General features: G+C 42.8%; 1 protein-coding gene across 2 annotated transcripts in view; it reads right to left on the bottom strand.

Annotated features, from left to right (window-relative positions):
* Positions 1-16,776, bottom strand: part of ptch1 (patched 1) — a 142,577-nt gene that overhangs the window by 33,280 nt on the left and 92,521 nt on the right. For both annotated transcript variants that reach the window (XM_060931928.1, XM_060931929.1), the window contains exons 17-18: positions 10,951-11,134; positions 426-706 (exon numbers count right to left, since the gene is read on the bottom strand). In XM_060931928.1, the coding sequence (XP_060787911.1) occupies positions 426-706; positions 10,951-11,134 (465 nt within the window). The remainder of the gene's footprint in view (positions 1-425; positions 707-10,950; positions 11,135-16,776) is intronic.

Here is a 16,776-nt window from a genome sequence, read left to right as displayed (position 1 = left end):
ATTTCAAATTAAAACCAACATCACCATCCAAAACCGTATAGTTTACTGACTGAGTATATTTAGTGGGGTACCCCCACAGTACGCAGTTTCTGAGACAGACCCATATATATATATATTATATATATATATATATACACACACACACACACACACACACACATTATATAACAACTATTTTTTTTCATCACAATTAAAACTGTGTTAGGATCTTAATGAAATCCATAATGTTACAACAATTAAAAGCAAATGCCCTGTGAACAGAATTTCATACAAAGACAAGTGACAAAGGAAAACCTTGAAAAAAATGAGTTATATACATTACAAAAACCAAACAGAAATTTATATCATAAATAAATGCAATATTACAGTGACGTAAGGGGATAAAAGCACTATAATTGCAGGTAAAAGTGTAAAGGACCACTTACAATAATGCCAGCAGTCCATGGATTAAGCAAGAAGACAGCACACACAAGAAAGGTGCAAGCAAGCACCACACTAATGAAGAGCAGCAGCCAATGACGCAGGCCGACATACTGCTCCCAGAAAAGGAATGGGTAGCCGTTTGGGTAGCTAGGCACACCCAGGCGACTGTAGTTGTTGCAGATGGTGCGCACACTCTCAATGGCCTCCACAAACTGGGGTGTTTCACGCAGCCCGTTGAGGTAGAAGGGAAACTGTGCGTATTCAATGGGCTCTGCGGCAGGAACTGAGGAATAAAATGACAAAATAATTAATTACGTTATTTTTTAAATTGCTGTTTCTTCAAATTATAATCATTATGCCTCATTTTAATCAAAAAGGCTTATTCTTACTCTGACAAAAACATGGCTTTTTTTTTTACTAATAGGTTTTTCTTCCAATAAGATAATGTATTATAAACAGTCCAATTAAAAGTGTTATTTTAGCTAAACTGAGGCCAAATCTACTGTCCCTCTGGTTCTTTTACTCATCATCAGATTATCAATGGACAAAATTAAGCACAAAGAGCCATATTTCAGAGCGACAAAGATTTCTTCCCAGCCTGGAGGAGAGAAGGGGTCAAATTACAAGCCATTAGATCTCAAAATGCAGTTAACTGTCAGCCCTGACAGCAATCTGTTGTAATTATGCTGTCAGGTGGATGGATAGATAGATAAAATCAACCCCACCACTACTTTCCACTTTCCAGAACACACATGCTCTCACACAGAGCCTTGTTTACCACTCAAACATGCACAGTAGGTTTATGCCATCAATTGTACGTGTGCATATATATATACACACACAAAACCCCAAATCAGGAAAGGTTGGGATGGTATGTTGAATGATTTGTAAATAACTGTTGAACTGTACTGCACTCAAAACAATAAAACAGCACATTATTTGATGTTTTACTTCATGAATTTTATTGTTTTTTCAAAACAAACACATTTCAATTTTGATTCTTACAACACATTTAAAAAAAAGTTGGGATAGTAAAGCATTTACCACTTTATAATGTTACCATTCCTTCTCACATCACTTAAAAGATGTTTAGGGACTGAAGGCACCAATTGATGAAACGCTTCAGGTGTTATTTTGCCCCATTCTTCCTGGAAACAGGTCTCATGGTGTGCAACAGTATGGGGTCCTCGTTGTAATATTATTCATTTCAAAGTTTGTCACACATTCTCTATTGGGGATAGAGGGGACAGGCACCCTCTATTTCCATAGCCATATCTTTCTAATGTGTGCAGCATGTGGTTTTGCATTGTCTATTGAAATATCCCTTGAAAAGATGTCTTGAAGGCAGCATAAAAAGATTGCTCCAAATTTTCAATGTATTTTTCTGCATTAATGCTGCCATCACAGAAGTGTAAGTTACTGCCAAGGGCACTGACACAACCCCATACCATGACAGACCCTGGCTTTTGGACTTGTTGCTGATAACAGTCTGGATAGACCTTTTTGTCTTTGGTCTGGAGCACATGGTGTCAATTTCGTACAAAAAAGACCTGGAATACTGATTCGTCTGACCACAATACATGTCTCCACTGTGTGAGGTCCATCCCAGATACCTCTGAGCCCAGAGAAGTCAACGGTGCTTCTGGACATAATTAACATAAAGCTTCCTTTTTGCACAGTAAAGTTTTAACTGACATTTGTGGATGTAACTCCGTATTGTAGTGACAAAGGTTTGTCAAAGTAATCCAGAGCCCATGTGTTTATATCAGCTATAGATGAATGACTATTCTTGATGCAGTGCTGTCTGGGGGATCAGAGATCACAGGTGTTCAGCTTAGGTTTGTGCCCTTGTTCTTTATTCACCGAAATTCCTACAGATTCCTTGAATCCTTTCATGAGTTTATGCACTGTAGAGGGTGAAATGTCCAAATCCCTTCGTGTCTTTCTTTTAGGAACACTGTCAAAAAAAACATGTGAGAAAATAAGTGCAATGTTTAAAAACAAAATGGAGAACTGGACTGCTCCTCGAAGACTAGCGCTGTGTCCAGAATCACTCGCTACTCACTATATAGTGAGTTCGCCATTTTGTAGTGCTGTCCGAATGTCTCATCTCTCATCTCATTATCTCTAGCCACTTTATCCTTCTACAGGGTCGCAGGCAAGCTGGAGCCTATCCCAGCTGACTACGGGTGAAAGGCGGGGTACACCCTGGACAAGTCGCCAGGTCATCACAGGGCCGACACAGACACAGACAACCATTCACACTCACATTCACACCTACGGTCAATTTAGAGTCACCAGTTAACCTAACCTGCATGTCTTTGGACTGTGGGGGAAACCGGTACACCCGGAGGAAACCCACGCAGACACAGGGAGAACATGCAAACTCCGCACAGAAAGGCCCTCGCTGGCCACGGGGCTCGAACCCGGACCTTCTTGCTGTGAGGCGACAGTGCTAACCACTACACCACCGTGCCGCCCCTGTCCGAATGTACAGTGAGAATTACTACATCCTATATAGTGGACTCATAGTATCCCACAATGCATCATGAAAAGTAGCATACAACCAATGGTCACTAACCAAGCAATATATACCATCATGCATTGCACCTGCACTGAAAGAAAAGCTGTAAAAGCTGTTCCATAAGCACTAAGTATTTTAGATTGAATATAGCAGTAGTTTGTTTTTCCTTATGACAACGGGCACGAGACAAATTTATAAGTTGTGGCGCGAAAATGGCAATTATATTGTAGTGTGTTGGGGCTGAATGGACAGAGGAAGAAACACATTATAAACAGACATTCAAATACAATTAAAAATAGTAAGAGAATAGAAAATAAGCTAAAGTACAGGGTGTTTCAAAAAATTTGATATCATTTCACAATCTAATAACTTTGTTAATTCTCATTCAATTGACCTCAAATTTTAACAGCATGTGTGGGAATGGGTCAAAATTTTATTTTTAATGTTTTTTGTTTTTATTTTTTTAGGTACAGAAATGCCATTCACTGCAAAAGAAAAGGCGTTTTGTGTGTTAGAATACTGTCACGGTGCAGGCACTTACAGATGCATGCACAGAAGAGTAACGAGGAGCAAACAGTGAAGGAGCCGAAATGTGAGACGAGAATCAGAGTTGTAGAACAAACGAGGGTTGGGTGATCAGCAAACAATGTTAAGGGGGAAAGACAAAGAGCGTAAACGGGAAAGAGAGAAGCAAGAGTCAGAATAATGAGAGTCAGCCAGAAACAACACGGCTTGTTATGAACTGATGAGAGCAGAACAATACTTCATATTGGAGTAGTGTGAGAGAGAGGTTTATATAGGCAGGGGGGACTTAATTAGGATGATGAGTGATAGCTGAGTTCAACAGTCTGGAGACAGAGGGCGCTGTGAGTTTTGGGGAGTGTAGTCCATGGTGTCCATGTTTGTAGTTTGGACAGTTTCAGCAGGTTTACTGACAAAGCCCCCCCCCCGAGAAGCTCCCACTGGGAGCTATATTCTTTCTAGGGCACCCCCTACCTCTGGGTGCAGGTTTGTCTGGATGTAGAGCATGGAATTCTTGCTTGAGGAGTGGATCTAGGATGTCTTTAGCTGGAACCCAGCTCTGTTCTTTGGGTCCGTAACCCTCTCAATCTACCAGGTATTCAATCTGCCCTCTTGTACGTCTAGAGTTGAGGATCTTGTTTACCTGGTAGATGGGTTCACCCTCAATGTCGAGAGCTGGGTGCTCCTGGCTGGGTGCGTTCTCGGCGAGGGGGCCCGGGATAGCAGGTTTGATATAGGATATATGGAATGTTGGTGACAGCCTGCTGTGAGGAGGGAGTTCTAGCCTGTGTGAAACTTCGTTGATGCAGTCCAGCACTTTAAAAGGTCCGATATATTGTGGCTGGAGTTTCTTGCAGGAGTTGGGTTCTCTGAGGTTTCTTGTAGCTATCCAAATTCTGTCACCTGGGTTGTATGCTGGGGTGTCTGCTCTGTGCTTATCTGCATATTTCTTGTACTTGGCATTAATCGTTTCAATCCGTTGATGAACCTCCTCCCATACTGCCTGGCTGTGCGAGAACCACTCTTCGACGGATTGAACTTGGCTGGGAGTGTCGTCCCAGGGGAGGTATGCACTGGAACAGTATTAATTGGATTGCAAAGTGCTTGAGGGAATTTTGTGCATACTCAGCCTATGGAAGGAAGCGTGCCCAGTCCCCCTGGTTGTGCATGCAGATGATCTTCAAGAAACAGCTGATTTCTTGGTTGGCTCTTTCAACTTGTCCGTTAGACTGAGGGTGATATCCAGATGGAAGGCTTACTGAAGCCCCTAGTCTTTCCATGAAGCCCATCCAGAAATGAAAAATGAACAGAGAGCCATGATCATTTACAATATCTTCAGGGAGACCATAGTAATTTAAAACCTGCTGGAATAATAGTTCTGCCGTTTGGGCTGTAGTGGCGATGCCAGGTAAGGGAATGAGTTTGAGAGCTTTGGAGAAGCAGTCGATGGTTACCATAACGGTGGTGTTACCTTGTGAGGGAGGGAGGTCGGTGATGAAATTTATGGGTATGTGGAACCAGGGTCTCTGAGGAATGGGGAGAGGGCAGAGTTTACCAGTGGACAGAGTTCTGGGTACTTTGGCCTGTGCGCAGACAGAGCATGAAGCGATGAATGGGTTGATCTCTGTGATCATGTTCTCCCACCAATACTTGTTCCTAAGCATATGATGAGTGTGTTGGCTGCCCGGGTGTCCCATAGCAGGTGATGCATGAGCCCACGTGATGGGTCTACTTCTGAGAGGTTTGGGCACATATAGTAGACCAAGTGGAAGACTGTCGGGAAGTTGTTGAGGTTGAGAGTTCCTGATTTCTCTGTCTAGGTCCCAAGTGATGGACTGTAGAAAGCACAGAGATGGGAGAATGGGACGGGCAGTGGAGTCCTGGTGAGTGGGAGCAAAGATTCGCGAGAGGGCATCAGCCTTAGTATTCTTGGAGCCAGGGTGGAAAGAAATGGTGAAATTAAACCTTGTGAAGAAAAAAGCCCATCTGGCCTGGCGAGGGTTTAACCACTTGGCTTTCCTAAGATATTCTAGGTTCTTATGGTCTGTTAGGATTATGAACGGGTGATTGGCACCTTCTAGCCAGTGTCGCCATTCTTCAAGGGCCAGTTTTATTGCAAGTAGCTCCCGATTCCCCATGCCATAATTCCTTTTAGCTGATGAGAGTTTCTTAGACAAGAAGACTACTGGATGAAGTTTCTGTTTCTCCCTGAAGTGTTGGGATAAGACTGCCCCTACTCCCGTGTTAGAAGCATCTACCTCCAGAGTGAAGGGCTTGGAAGAATCCGGATGCTGTAAGATGGGAGCAGAAGCGAAGGCTTGTTTGAAATGACAAAATGCTTCTTCTGCCGAGGGGTTCCACTGAAAGTGTTTTGGTCCCTTCTTGAGTAGTGCTGTCAAGGGAGCGGCGATTGAGCTGAACCCTCTAATAAAACGGCATTAGAAGTTTGCAAAACCCAGAAAACGTTGAAGGTCCTTAATGGACCTGGGTCTGGGCCAAGACGTAACTGCAGAGACCTTGGATGAGTCCATACTCACTCCCTCAGCACTGATGATATATCCGAGGAAGGAGATACGCTTCTGATGGAACTCACATTTCTCTGCTTTGACAAAGAGATTGTTCTGAAGCAGGCACTGGAAAACTGTTCTTACATGCTCTTGGTGACTGTCCTCATTTGGAGAGTATATCAGGATGTCATCAATATATGCAACAGCATATCTGCCTAGCATGTCCCGTAGCACATCGTTGATAGAACACTGGAATGTGCTAGGTGCCAAAGAAAGGCCATACAGCATTTCCCAGTATTCAAAATGGCTGACGGTAGTGCTGAATGTAGTTTTCCACTCATCATCCCTTTTGATCCTGATGAGGTTGTATGCACTATGTAAATCCAACTTGGAGAAGATCTTTGCTGATCTGAGTTGTTCCAGGGCTGCAGGAACAAGAGGAAGTGGATAAGGGTATTTCACTGATACCTGGTTCAATCCCCTGTAATCAATATATGGGTGTAGACCCCTGCCTCGTTTCTCCACAAAGAAGAAGCCAGCCAAAGCTGGAGACTTAGAAGGACGGATGTAGCCCTGCTTGAGGGCCTCCTGAATGTACGCCTCCATAGCTGTTTGTTCCTTCTGAGAAAGAGGATAGATACGCCCATGAGGAGGTGACATGCCTGGCAGGAGGTCAATGGCGCAGTCATAGGATCTGTGAGGTGGCAGCCCACAGGCTTTTCCCTTGCTGAAAACCTCCTCGAGGTCCAGATAACATTGGGGAACGTTGTCCAGAGTGTCAGGTTGAGGGCTCTCCACAGAGGTGGAGGTGAGAGTTATTTGAGGACAAGAAATGCAGCCTTGAAAGCATGTGGGTGACCACTGTAGAATGTCTTTGTTTTGCCATGAGATCAACGGTTCGTGAAGCTGGAGCCAAGGGTAGCCAAGGATGAGATCATGACTTATGGTGGTGATGACAGAGTGAGATGAGCTTAGAGTGGATGGCACCCACTTGGATGCATAGAAAAGCTGTGTGTAAGGTGACAAAACCATCTCCTATTGGTCCTCCGTCGATGGTCTGAATGCTAAGCGCACTTTGAAGAGGGGTTGTTGGCAAGTTGAACTTCTGAACAACTGAGTTGCTGATAAAGTTCCCCTCTGCCCCTGAATCAATGAAAGCAAAGAGGATGTGGGTAGAAGAAGCCAACTTTAACAATACTGGAACCTTAAACGATTTGGAATTGAACCGTCTTATTGGACTTACATTGCGTGGAGGACCCTTTGTAGGAGATGAACGGGACAGTGATTGAGCTGATGTTCAGTGCTCCCGCAGTAGAAGCAAAGCCCCTCCTTTCTCCTCCTAGCACATTCAGAGCGAGTTAACTGCGTGTGTGAGACATCCATGGCAGAACTGTCCTCCGAGGCTGGATACGGTTTTCCACTCTCCTGTAGGGAGGGTCGATGAGCCAAGAGATTATGAAGAATCGCGAGGTCAATGAGAGAATCCAGCGTTAGTTGCTCATCTCGGCAGGCGAGTTCACTTAGAATCTCTGGGTGCAAACCTTGGCAAAATACAGCTTTCAGAGCAGGATCATTCCATCCACTAGTGGCCGCTAGCGTTCCGAATTCCAGGGCATATTCGGCCATGCTTCTGGAGCCCTGTGATATGGTGAGTAAACTTTCACCTACTTCAATCCCCTCGGGTTTGTGGTCAAAAACCCTTTTAAACAGAGTGAGAAATTGCTCATGGGACTTAGTCGGCTCGCCGCTCTTACTCCAAACTGCACTGGCCCATCAGAGTGCTTTGCCCGTGAGAAAGGAAAGAAATTTAGCAATCTTGTGCTTGTCAGACATGTTAGGCATAGCAGCGAAGTACATGGAGCATTGGAGAAGGAAGCTTTTACAGGCGAGAGGATATCTGGCGAATTTCTCCAGAGCCAGAAGTTGTAGTGCTGAGCTCAGAGATGACTCAGAACGCGTTAGGAGGGCTGGCAACATCACAGTTGCTAATTGGGCCATTCTTGTGTTGAGGTCAGCTCACATCTGCTGATGCTCTCCTAATAGGCATCCTTGGGCGTTGAGAGCAGTTTGCTTCGCTTCTTCCACTACATCCATGGAGGCGAGGTATCCTGTCATGGTGTAGGCACTTACGGATGTATGTGCAGAAGAGTAACGAGGAGCAAACAGTGATGGAGCCAAAACGTGAGGCGAGAATCAGAGTCGTAGAACAAGCGAGGGTCGGGCGATCGGCAAACAACGTTAAGGGGGAAAGACAAAGAGTGTAAACGGGAAAAAGAGAAGCAAGATTCAGAATAACAAGAGTCAGTCAGAAACAACAAGGCTTGGTATGAACTGATGAGAGCAGAATGGTACTTTGCATTGGAGTAGTGTGAGAGAGAGGTTTATATAGGCAGAGGGACTAATTAGGATGAGTGACAGCTAAGTTCAATAGTCTGGAGACAGAGGGTGCTGTGAGTTTTGGGGAGTGTAGTCCATGGTGTCCATGTTTGTAGTTTGGACAGTTTTAGCAGGCTTACTGACAAGTATGCTTGAACACAGTCAAACAAGACTGTGAGAGAATTCTCTAAAAATGCATCAACTGCAATGCAGATTTGGATATGGCACACAAAGTTCAAAGAGGAAGGCTGTCTGTGTGTGTCAGTGTCTCAGGCAGCGCGCATATTGAAAATTTGTGAAATCGTTCATGGAATCCACGTACCTTTTGAATTTCTCATTCAAATTTTGAATCGTACATTGCTCAATATTCAGCCTGTTCAGTTTCATTTGCCTAGACTATGTAGTTTCTGGGATATTTACATCTCAAATAATACCAAATTTTTTGAAACACCCTGTAGAATAAGACAAATAAAATATAAGAATAAAAGTTACAGTGGAGAGCGAGGAATTAATCAAAAGCTTCAAATGTAATTTAATAAAAGGCAGCGGGAAAGAAGAAAGTATTCAGCCTTGATTTAAAAGAACTGAAAGATGCAACAGACACAAAGTACTTTGTATTTATTAATGTGGGAAATAGGCTCAGTATAATATGTATTTAATCACAAAAATACACGCATGTATTTATTATTTTGAAAACCCACCAGCCGACTGATACGGCACGTTTTAATTGTGCGACAGTAATGACGTAAATAACGTCGCAGCAGAGTAGTGTCTGAAAGTGTTTTTATTTTTCATTTTACCATTGAGTTCACTATATAGTCCTCTATAAAAGAATTCCCTAGGTAGTGAGTAGGGAGTAGTGAATGAGAGTGATTTCGGACACAGCTTAGGCCTTTCCTGGATACTGATTTTGTACCAAATCATGATTACAATTATCTGTTGAGATCACCTGTTTCAAATCACCTCTTTATCTGTTTTACCTCATTACTAGCACTAAACTGTCCCCATCCCAACTTTTGTCATCATGTGTTGCAGGCTTGAAATGCAAGAATGGATTTGACCAGACAAAACATGAAATATCTTGGGTTCATACTGTCTGCAATGAAATATAAGTCAAAGTAAATTTAGAAATCACTTTTCTTTCTTTCTTTCTTTCTTTCTTTCTTTCTTTCTTTCTTTCTGCATTTGGGTTTTGTGTATATACACATACACATATTAACTTATTTGTTTGATTCATGATATTCATGATATTTAATTAATCACTCATATTCAATATTTAATTCATGATAACTATTTTAATATAAAAATGATACTGCTGTACACACACCCATACATCCAGAATGTGATAAACACTCTTCAATTTGTACTCGAGTAAGACATTTCTTACATCTGAAAATCCGAAAGTGGATCCAACATGCCACTTGTCACCAAAGTTCCTCTCCATAGCAGAGCTTTTGTTAGTTTCCCACCTCTGACTGCTGTTGGATTCAGATAAGTGGTGGTCTTAAATCCACGGATAAAATCACAAAATGTGACACCGACTCACCTCCTGTCTCAAAGTGTGTGTGTGTGTGTGTAAAGGGAGTATGAGTATATATTCTGTCTGGGTTTATGCAGGACCACTTGGTTAAACAGGACTTTGGCTCATTGTGATCACCACTATAAATTTCAATTAAAGAAAATATACCTCAAATAAACAAACTGACCTAAAAGTCAGTCTTCGTGTCTGTCCTTTATAAAAAAAAAGTTGCATTTTGAATTTGTTAACGATATAACCACTAAAGTGATGAAAATAGACAGGACTATTTCTTTGTCAGGGAGGCTGCCATAACTCCATCATACGTGATGTCATTTTCCATGTACAAGTGCATGCTACACTAGTGTCAATGGGGTGTTTATTATTGTCTGTTTATTAAAATTTTTTTTACCTGCTTATCTTCCACCCTTTTGATGCGTGACATGGTATGCTGTCGTGCTGAATCCTATGTCATGCAGCGCCACCTTTGTTTTCATCTCCTAATACATCTATGTATTTGGCTAATCCAGTATGGCCATGCCTGGCCAAATGGCCCAATGAACTGATGTTACAACTTTAACATGTTTTATAAGCTAATGTCTGCTTAATTTTTTTCATCTAGAACATCTTGTATTACTGTATAATGATGACATTTCATAACCCTGTAATTTCAAAATTTCCTGTTTAATCGCTTTAAGACAGAAGTTGTACAACAGTCAGCTGTGCTGCAGAGGTTCTGCCACAGAAAAGCCATCTCTGGGTTGTAATTCAGCCATGTGTTCCTGAGTAGCTTCTGTGTGTAACCAGACTACAGCATTCTTGTCACTCGTCCCATCATAAAGCTTATTTCAGCTCCCAATACCAAAACTAAGCTTCTAGGAAGTTTCCTTCCATAATAATAATCTGAGATTGTATCAGAGTTTACAATATTGCATTAGCATTGCAGCCCAATTTTATCCTTAATTTCTTATAATTCTTTGACTCCACATTTAAAGATAAACCTCGAATAACCTCTATTTATATTGCCTACGATTTGGTTAAAGAGAAGAACAGACATGAATAAGTACTAGTGTATTACTGACTGGTGAGTTTACTGATGGAGACTGAGTCAGTGCGGTCATAGATCCACTCTGGAGGATGAGGGCGGATGTTAGCCTGAGACGCTGCATAGGCCACTGGGTCATTGCTGACCCAGGCAGTCAGGTAGATGTAGAAAGCTTCTGGGTTGATGATCCCATCTGCATCCACCAGCCGGTGACTGGTCAGCTGAAAAAGGAAAGACACGATTTCAACATTATGATGGAAGAGGAAAAAAGACTACACCACATTGCCAGTGGCAAACATCAACATAAATGTAGAAGAGATATTATATATAGATGGAGAAAAAATTCTGAGCATTTGGGTATTCTAATATTACTTCCACTGCATTGCTAGACTGGAAAAATAAATAAAAAAAGAAAAAAAGAAAAAATGGGGATGTGATATTGTTTCAGTGGGCAGCCTGGCTACCTTACAGCTGCAGGGTCCTGAAAGCATTTTGGAGATTGACTGACAATTCTATTGGTGTGACTGTGTGTGCATGGTGCCTTGAGAGGAGCAGCTACTGAATATGATTGAATGAATGCATATCGATGAATGAATGAATGAATGAATGAATGAATGAATGAATGAATGAATACAAGTCACTGAATAACATTTACTTTATCAGCTTACAGTCTGCTAATTAGTATAATCTCACACTGAAACAAATCTCCTCCCCAACTTTCTCCATAATTTAGGTCAATTTCCACCAATCAGACAGGTTTCCCCAATCACAAGACAGCTATCAGCCAGGGTGGGCAAAAGTTACCATGTGCTTCCTCTGAGAATTGGCACATGAAGCAATCCAGCCACATCTTTTTGAATTGCTGTATATGCAATGTCAGGGGTGGTGCAACACACTCTGAGGAAAGCACTATCCATCAACTTCCGTATGCATGATGCCCATGACTGACCTGTGTTGCTGTAACTGACAGGTGTAATTTACAGAAAACCTGAGAGCACAGGCCAATTTTGCTCTCTTGGGCTCTTGGCCACGAATGGCTGTGACATCATCAGGATCTGAACTAGTGCACTCCAGATGATATGCTGTTTGTGCCACTTGGGAGTCTAACACAGAGAAGTCTAAAGTAAATTTAATCCAAAATACCCATAATATTATTTTTTAAATTAATTTAGGAATTCTTATTTTATTCATTTAGGAATCTGTCATCCGTGACTTCCTGTTTCACTGGGGTATAAATATGGTACCACAAAGGCCATAGTCCTTTAGTCATTTATCAACATGGGAAAGATTAGAGAATGCACACATCAAACAAAAGTGCTGTGACCTTCATAAATAGCTACATGAACACATCTGCTTTTGGGACAATAATTAAAATGTTTTTAATTATCTTTAATTATGTAATAAAGTCAGTTAGTGTGCTTTGTTTTTTGCACCTCATTTTATACAGGCTGAAAAAAATCCAGCAGAATTGCACTAATCTTCCCCTCATTCCCTTACTCACTCCTTGCTGGGGGCCTTAGTGCGTTACCTGCTGAGAAGGTAAAACCATTATGCTATGTTGCTCTGTGCCATATGCACTTTTCAGGACAATAAATCCACAGTCTCAGAGTCAGGAGGTGGTGGAGGCTCTGTGTGTGTGTGTGTGTGTGTGTGTGTGTGTGTACAGTGGGTGGGGGTAAAGAGAGGGAGTGTGAGAGAAATTGTTTGAGTTAGCGTAACAATAAAAAAATTGGCCAGAGTCCCTGAGTACGCCTGTGTGCAGTTAACCTCGCTGTTAACACAGGAGGAAATGCCACCCAGCAAATGGAGGAGAGCTATAAAAATAACACAACATCTGTACAAATGTTGCTAACACTTGCTTCTCCTGACCCCTATGGATACCCAGGATGCCTGGCGCCACAGCAGGCTGCTGCCCAATGGATGAAAAAAGGGAGTTTGGAAAATCATAGTAAAATGAATTGAGATTTTTAGAAGCAAAATGTATCAAATGTAATTAAAAATATGTTATGTAAGCTGTGAAGTTTTTTTAAATGAACAGTATAAAAAATGAAACAAAAACTAATATATATGTATTTAACAGTTATTCCACGAAATTGAGTCGTACTTGAACTGACAGCCAACAAGGCGCGTAGCACCGAGTAGGCTATAAGCCATGTACGACGAGATTCAGTGGAATAATTGTTGTATTCTATCTACATTCACTGGATTTTGAGAAACAGAGCATTTTTATTTTTTGCAAATTCGATTTAAAAAAAACAACTTTGTACAAAACAGCTGACAAAATCATTTCTGCTTAAAATGTAAACAAACCGGCGAAATGCCAGTAGCAATTTGTGAAAAATGTGATAATTCTTGAAAAAAAAAAAATCTTCCCATCAAATACTTTCATTCCATATTTTGTTGCTTTTTTTTGCTGTTGCAATTTTTGGGGTTTTGTTTTTGAGTAGAGTTTTTATTTTATTGAGCAACACGCTCTGCCATTTTGTTTTTCTCAACTCATGGCATATGAACTGATATCCTAGTAGACTTAGACTTTAGACTCAGACAACCTTTATTGTCATTCAGTATGCAACGAGTGTACACCAAACGAAATTTCGTTGCAAATAGTAGTAGCAGAGTAGCCAATCAGAGCACGCGATTGCTCATATCCAGTGACTGTGGATTCTATCCACGATTCGATTGGCTACTCTACTATAAGGCTATCAGCTCATATACTGGGAGTAGAGAAAAACAAAATGTCAGGGTGTGTTGCTCAACCAACCGAGGACAAAATAAAAACTCTACTCGAAAACAAAACCCCAAAAATGATCAAGTATTTAAAGGAAACAGAAGTAGCTAAAAGAATATAGTCCCCCCCAATATCTCCTGTTCCACACTCCAGCCCAGTTGGTGGTAACGCACCTTTAAGTTGGTTTGCCAACCGCCAAAAAACCCTAAAGAAGAAGACCCCCCCCCAAAAAAGAGGGCAACAAAATATGGAAAAAAAGTTTTTGATGGTAGGAACGTCTCATCTCTCATCTCATTATCTCTAGCCGCTTTATCCTGTTCTACAGGGTCGCAGGCAAGTTGGAGCCTATCCCAGCTGACGATGGGCGAAAGGCGGGGTACACCCTGGACAAGTCGCCAGGTCATCACAGGGCTGACACATAGACACAGACAACCATTCACACTCACATTCACACCTACGGTCAATTTAGAGTCACCAGTTAACCTAACCTGCATGTCTTTGGACTGTGGGGGAAACCGGAGCACCCGGAGGAAACCCACACGGACACGGGGAGAACATACAAACTCTGCACAGAAAGGCCCTCGCCGGCCACGGGGCTCGAACCTGGACCTTCTTGCTGTGAGGTGACAGTGCTAACCACTACACCACCGTGCTGCCTGGTAGGAACGTATCTTTTTTATTTTTCAAGAATTATTATTATAGCATTTTCCACAAATTGCTACTGTTATTTTGCCAGTTTGTTTACAATCTAAGTGGAAATTATTTTGTCGAACGTTTTGTATAAAGTTTTTATTTATTGAATTTGTAAAAAATAAAAATATGCTCTGTTGCTCAAAATTCAATGAATGTGGATATAATAAAACAGTTATTCCACTCAGTCTCTTCATATATAGCTTATAGCCTACTTGGCTATCAGCTCATGTACGAGTTGATTTTGGGCAATAACTGTTTATATAATGCATGTATTCATCCCCCCCTTTTTTCTGTATACACCTTCTAATTCAATGTTTTTCTTAATTTTTATTAATTAAAAGATACTTCATGTCTAAAAGTAATGATGGACTGTCATTTCTCTTTACTTAGTTGAGCGGTTTTTGAAAATTATGGATTACTACAGTTGTGGAATACAGCTATTTACTGTATGTTTATAATTTACTATTTATTATTTGATCTCAAATGCATTAAGAAGGCAAGACATTCCAATAATTAACTTTTGGTGAGGCACACCTGTTAACTGAAAAGCATTCCAGGTGACTACCTCATGAAGCTGGTTAAGATAATGCCAATAGTGTGCAAAATGTCAAGGTAAACAGTGGCTACTTTGAAAATTTTTAAATATAAAACTGTGGCAGTGGCGAAACAAGCGTCGGTTTGTGAATGGAGGGGCCAGGGAAGGTAAGTGTCAAAGTCAGTACACCTGTTGTTGATTAATGTTGTGTTTTGCAGTGAAGATGGAAGGTAGAAAAGGAGGGAGAGAGCGACGGGAGGGGATCTCTCCCGAGCAGAACACGTGTGTGTGTGTGTGTGTATATATATATGTGACCACGCGAGTACGATTATCCATCCATTATTCTGTAGCCGCTTATCCTCTTCAGGGTCGTAGGCAAGCTGGAACCTATCCCCAGCTGACTATGGGCGAAAGACAGGGTACAACCTGGACAAGTCGCCAGGTCATCGCAGGGTTAACACATAGAGACAAACACCCATTCACACTCACACCTACGGTCAATTTAGAGCCACCAATTAGCCTAACCTGCATGTCTTTGAACTGTGGAGGAAACCAGAGCACCCAGAGGAAACCCACGCAGACACAAATTTTGGGGAGAACATGCAAACTCCACACAGAAAGGCCCTTGTTGGCCACTGGGCTCAAACCCAGGACCTTCTTGCTGTGAGGCAACAGTGCTAACGACTACACCACCGTGCCAGGCCGAGTACGATTAGTATAGCTGAAAAGCAAAGCACGAAAGTGAAAATAAAAGGGTGTGTTAACATCAACTCCCATCTACCGCACTTCAGTATTCCACCCACATCAGGGATTTGCTACAGTGGTGCCCTGTGTGAGGATACTGAAGGGAACCACCCCATGGAGTCCTCCCCAATGTAGGGGAATTTATGCCAGAGCCAGCACCAAGTTCTGACGGCCCTCCAGAAGGAGCAGGAGCAGCGCTTCAAAGCCTTGCTGCTGGCCCAGCAGGAAGCTCACCAGGCGTTCTGGCACCTGCTTACGTCGGCAGGGTTCTTGACCGCCACCGCAGTGGACCCACCCCATGTCACGCTGACAAAGATGGGACCGCACGACGACCCGGATACGTTCATCACCCGCTTTGAGCAAGCAGTCAAAGCATGGGGGTGGCTGGTCGAGCAACGTGCGACATGTCTACTACTGCTGCTGACTGGTCTACTACTGCACAGCTCGCCGCGCAACAGCTCCTTGCCGACAGTCGACTTATCCACGCCAACTTGAAGTGAGCCATCCTGCAGCATGTTGGCCACTCTTGAGAGCAATGTCAGAGCATTGACATTGGAGGAAGTCAGCTGGCCATTCATGTTTGGTCAACAGCTCTGGGATGCCTGCAGACAGTAGCTGATGGTGGAGGACTGCGACACCAAGGGGATCATCAACCTGGTGACACTGGAGCAGTTCATTGGCCAGCTTCCAGAAGGAATGGAGGAGTAGGTCCAGTGCCACCGCCCAAAGTCGCTGGATCAGGCCATCAAGTTGGCGGAGGACCATTTTGCAGCGGTTCTGGCAGCAGGCGAACATTCTGCTTCTTCTCTTTTTCTCTCGCTCCCTCTTCCTCCCCTCTTTCATCTTCCCGATTCTGCCCCGTTCCTCCACCACAGAGGTGGGGGCCGGCTCTCCCCAGCCGGCCTGCTGCACCTGTGGTATCTCCTGCCCATCTTCCCCTTCTGTGCCTTCTCCCCCCAGGTGAGTGACTCTTATATCGCCAATACAGAGGTGAAGCCTGGGCTGGTATACTGGCGTTGCAGGGAGCCCGGGCATCTCCAGGACCAGTGCTCTGCAATGGAGGTGTGAGCTGTGGTCCAGATCCCTGACGAGCCAGAGACCACCCTCGATTGTGCTGGAGCGTATCATATACTGGTGAGTGTTTAAGGAGATACGTATGATGC

The sequence above is a fragment of the Neoarius graeffei genome, chromosome 10 (genome assembly GCF_027579695.1).
Source record: "Neoarius graeffei isolate fNeoGra1 chromosome 10, fNeoGra1.pri, whole genome shotgun sequence".
NCBI lineage: Eukaryota > Metazoa > Chordata > Actinopteri > Siluriformes > Ariidae > Neoarius > Neoarius graeffei.
This window is presented reverse-complemented; position numbering and strand designations above follow the sequence as displayed.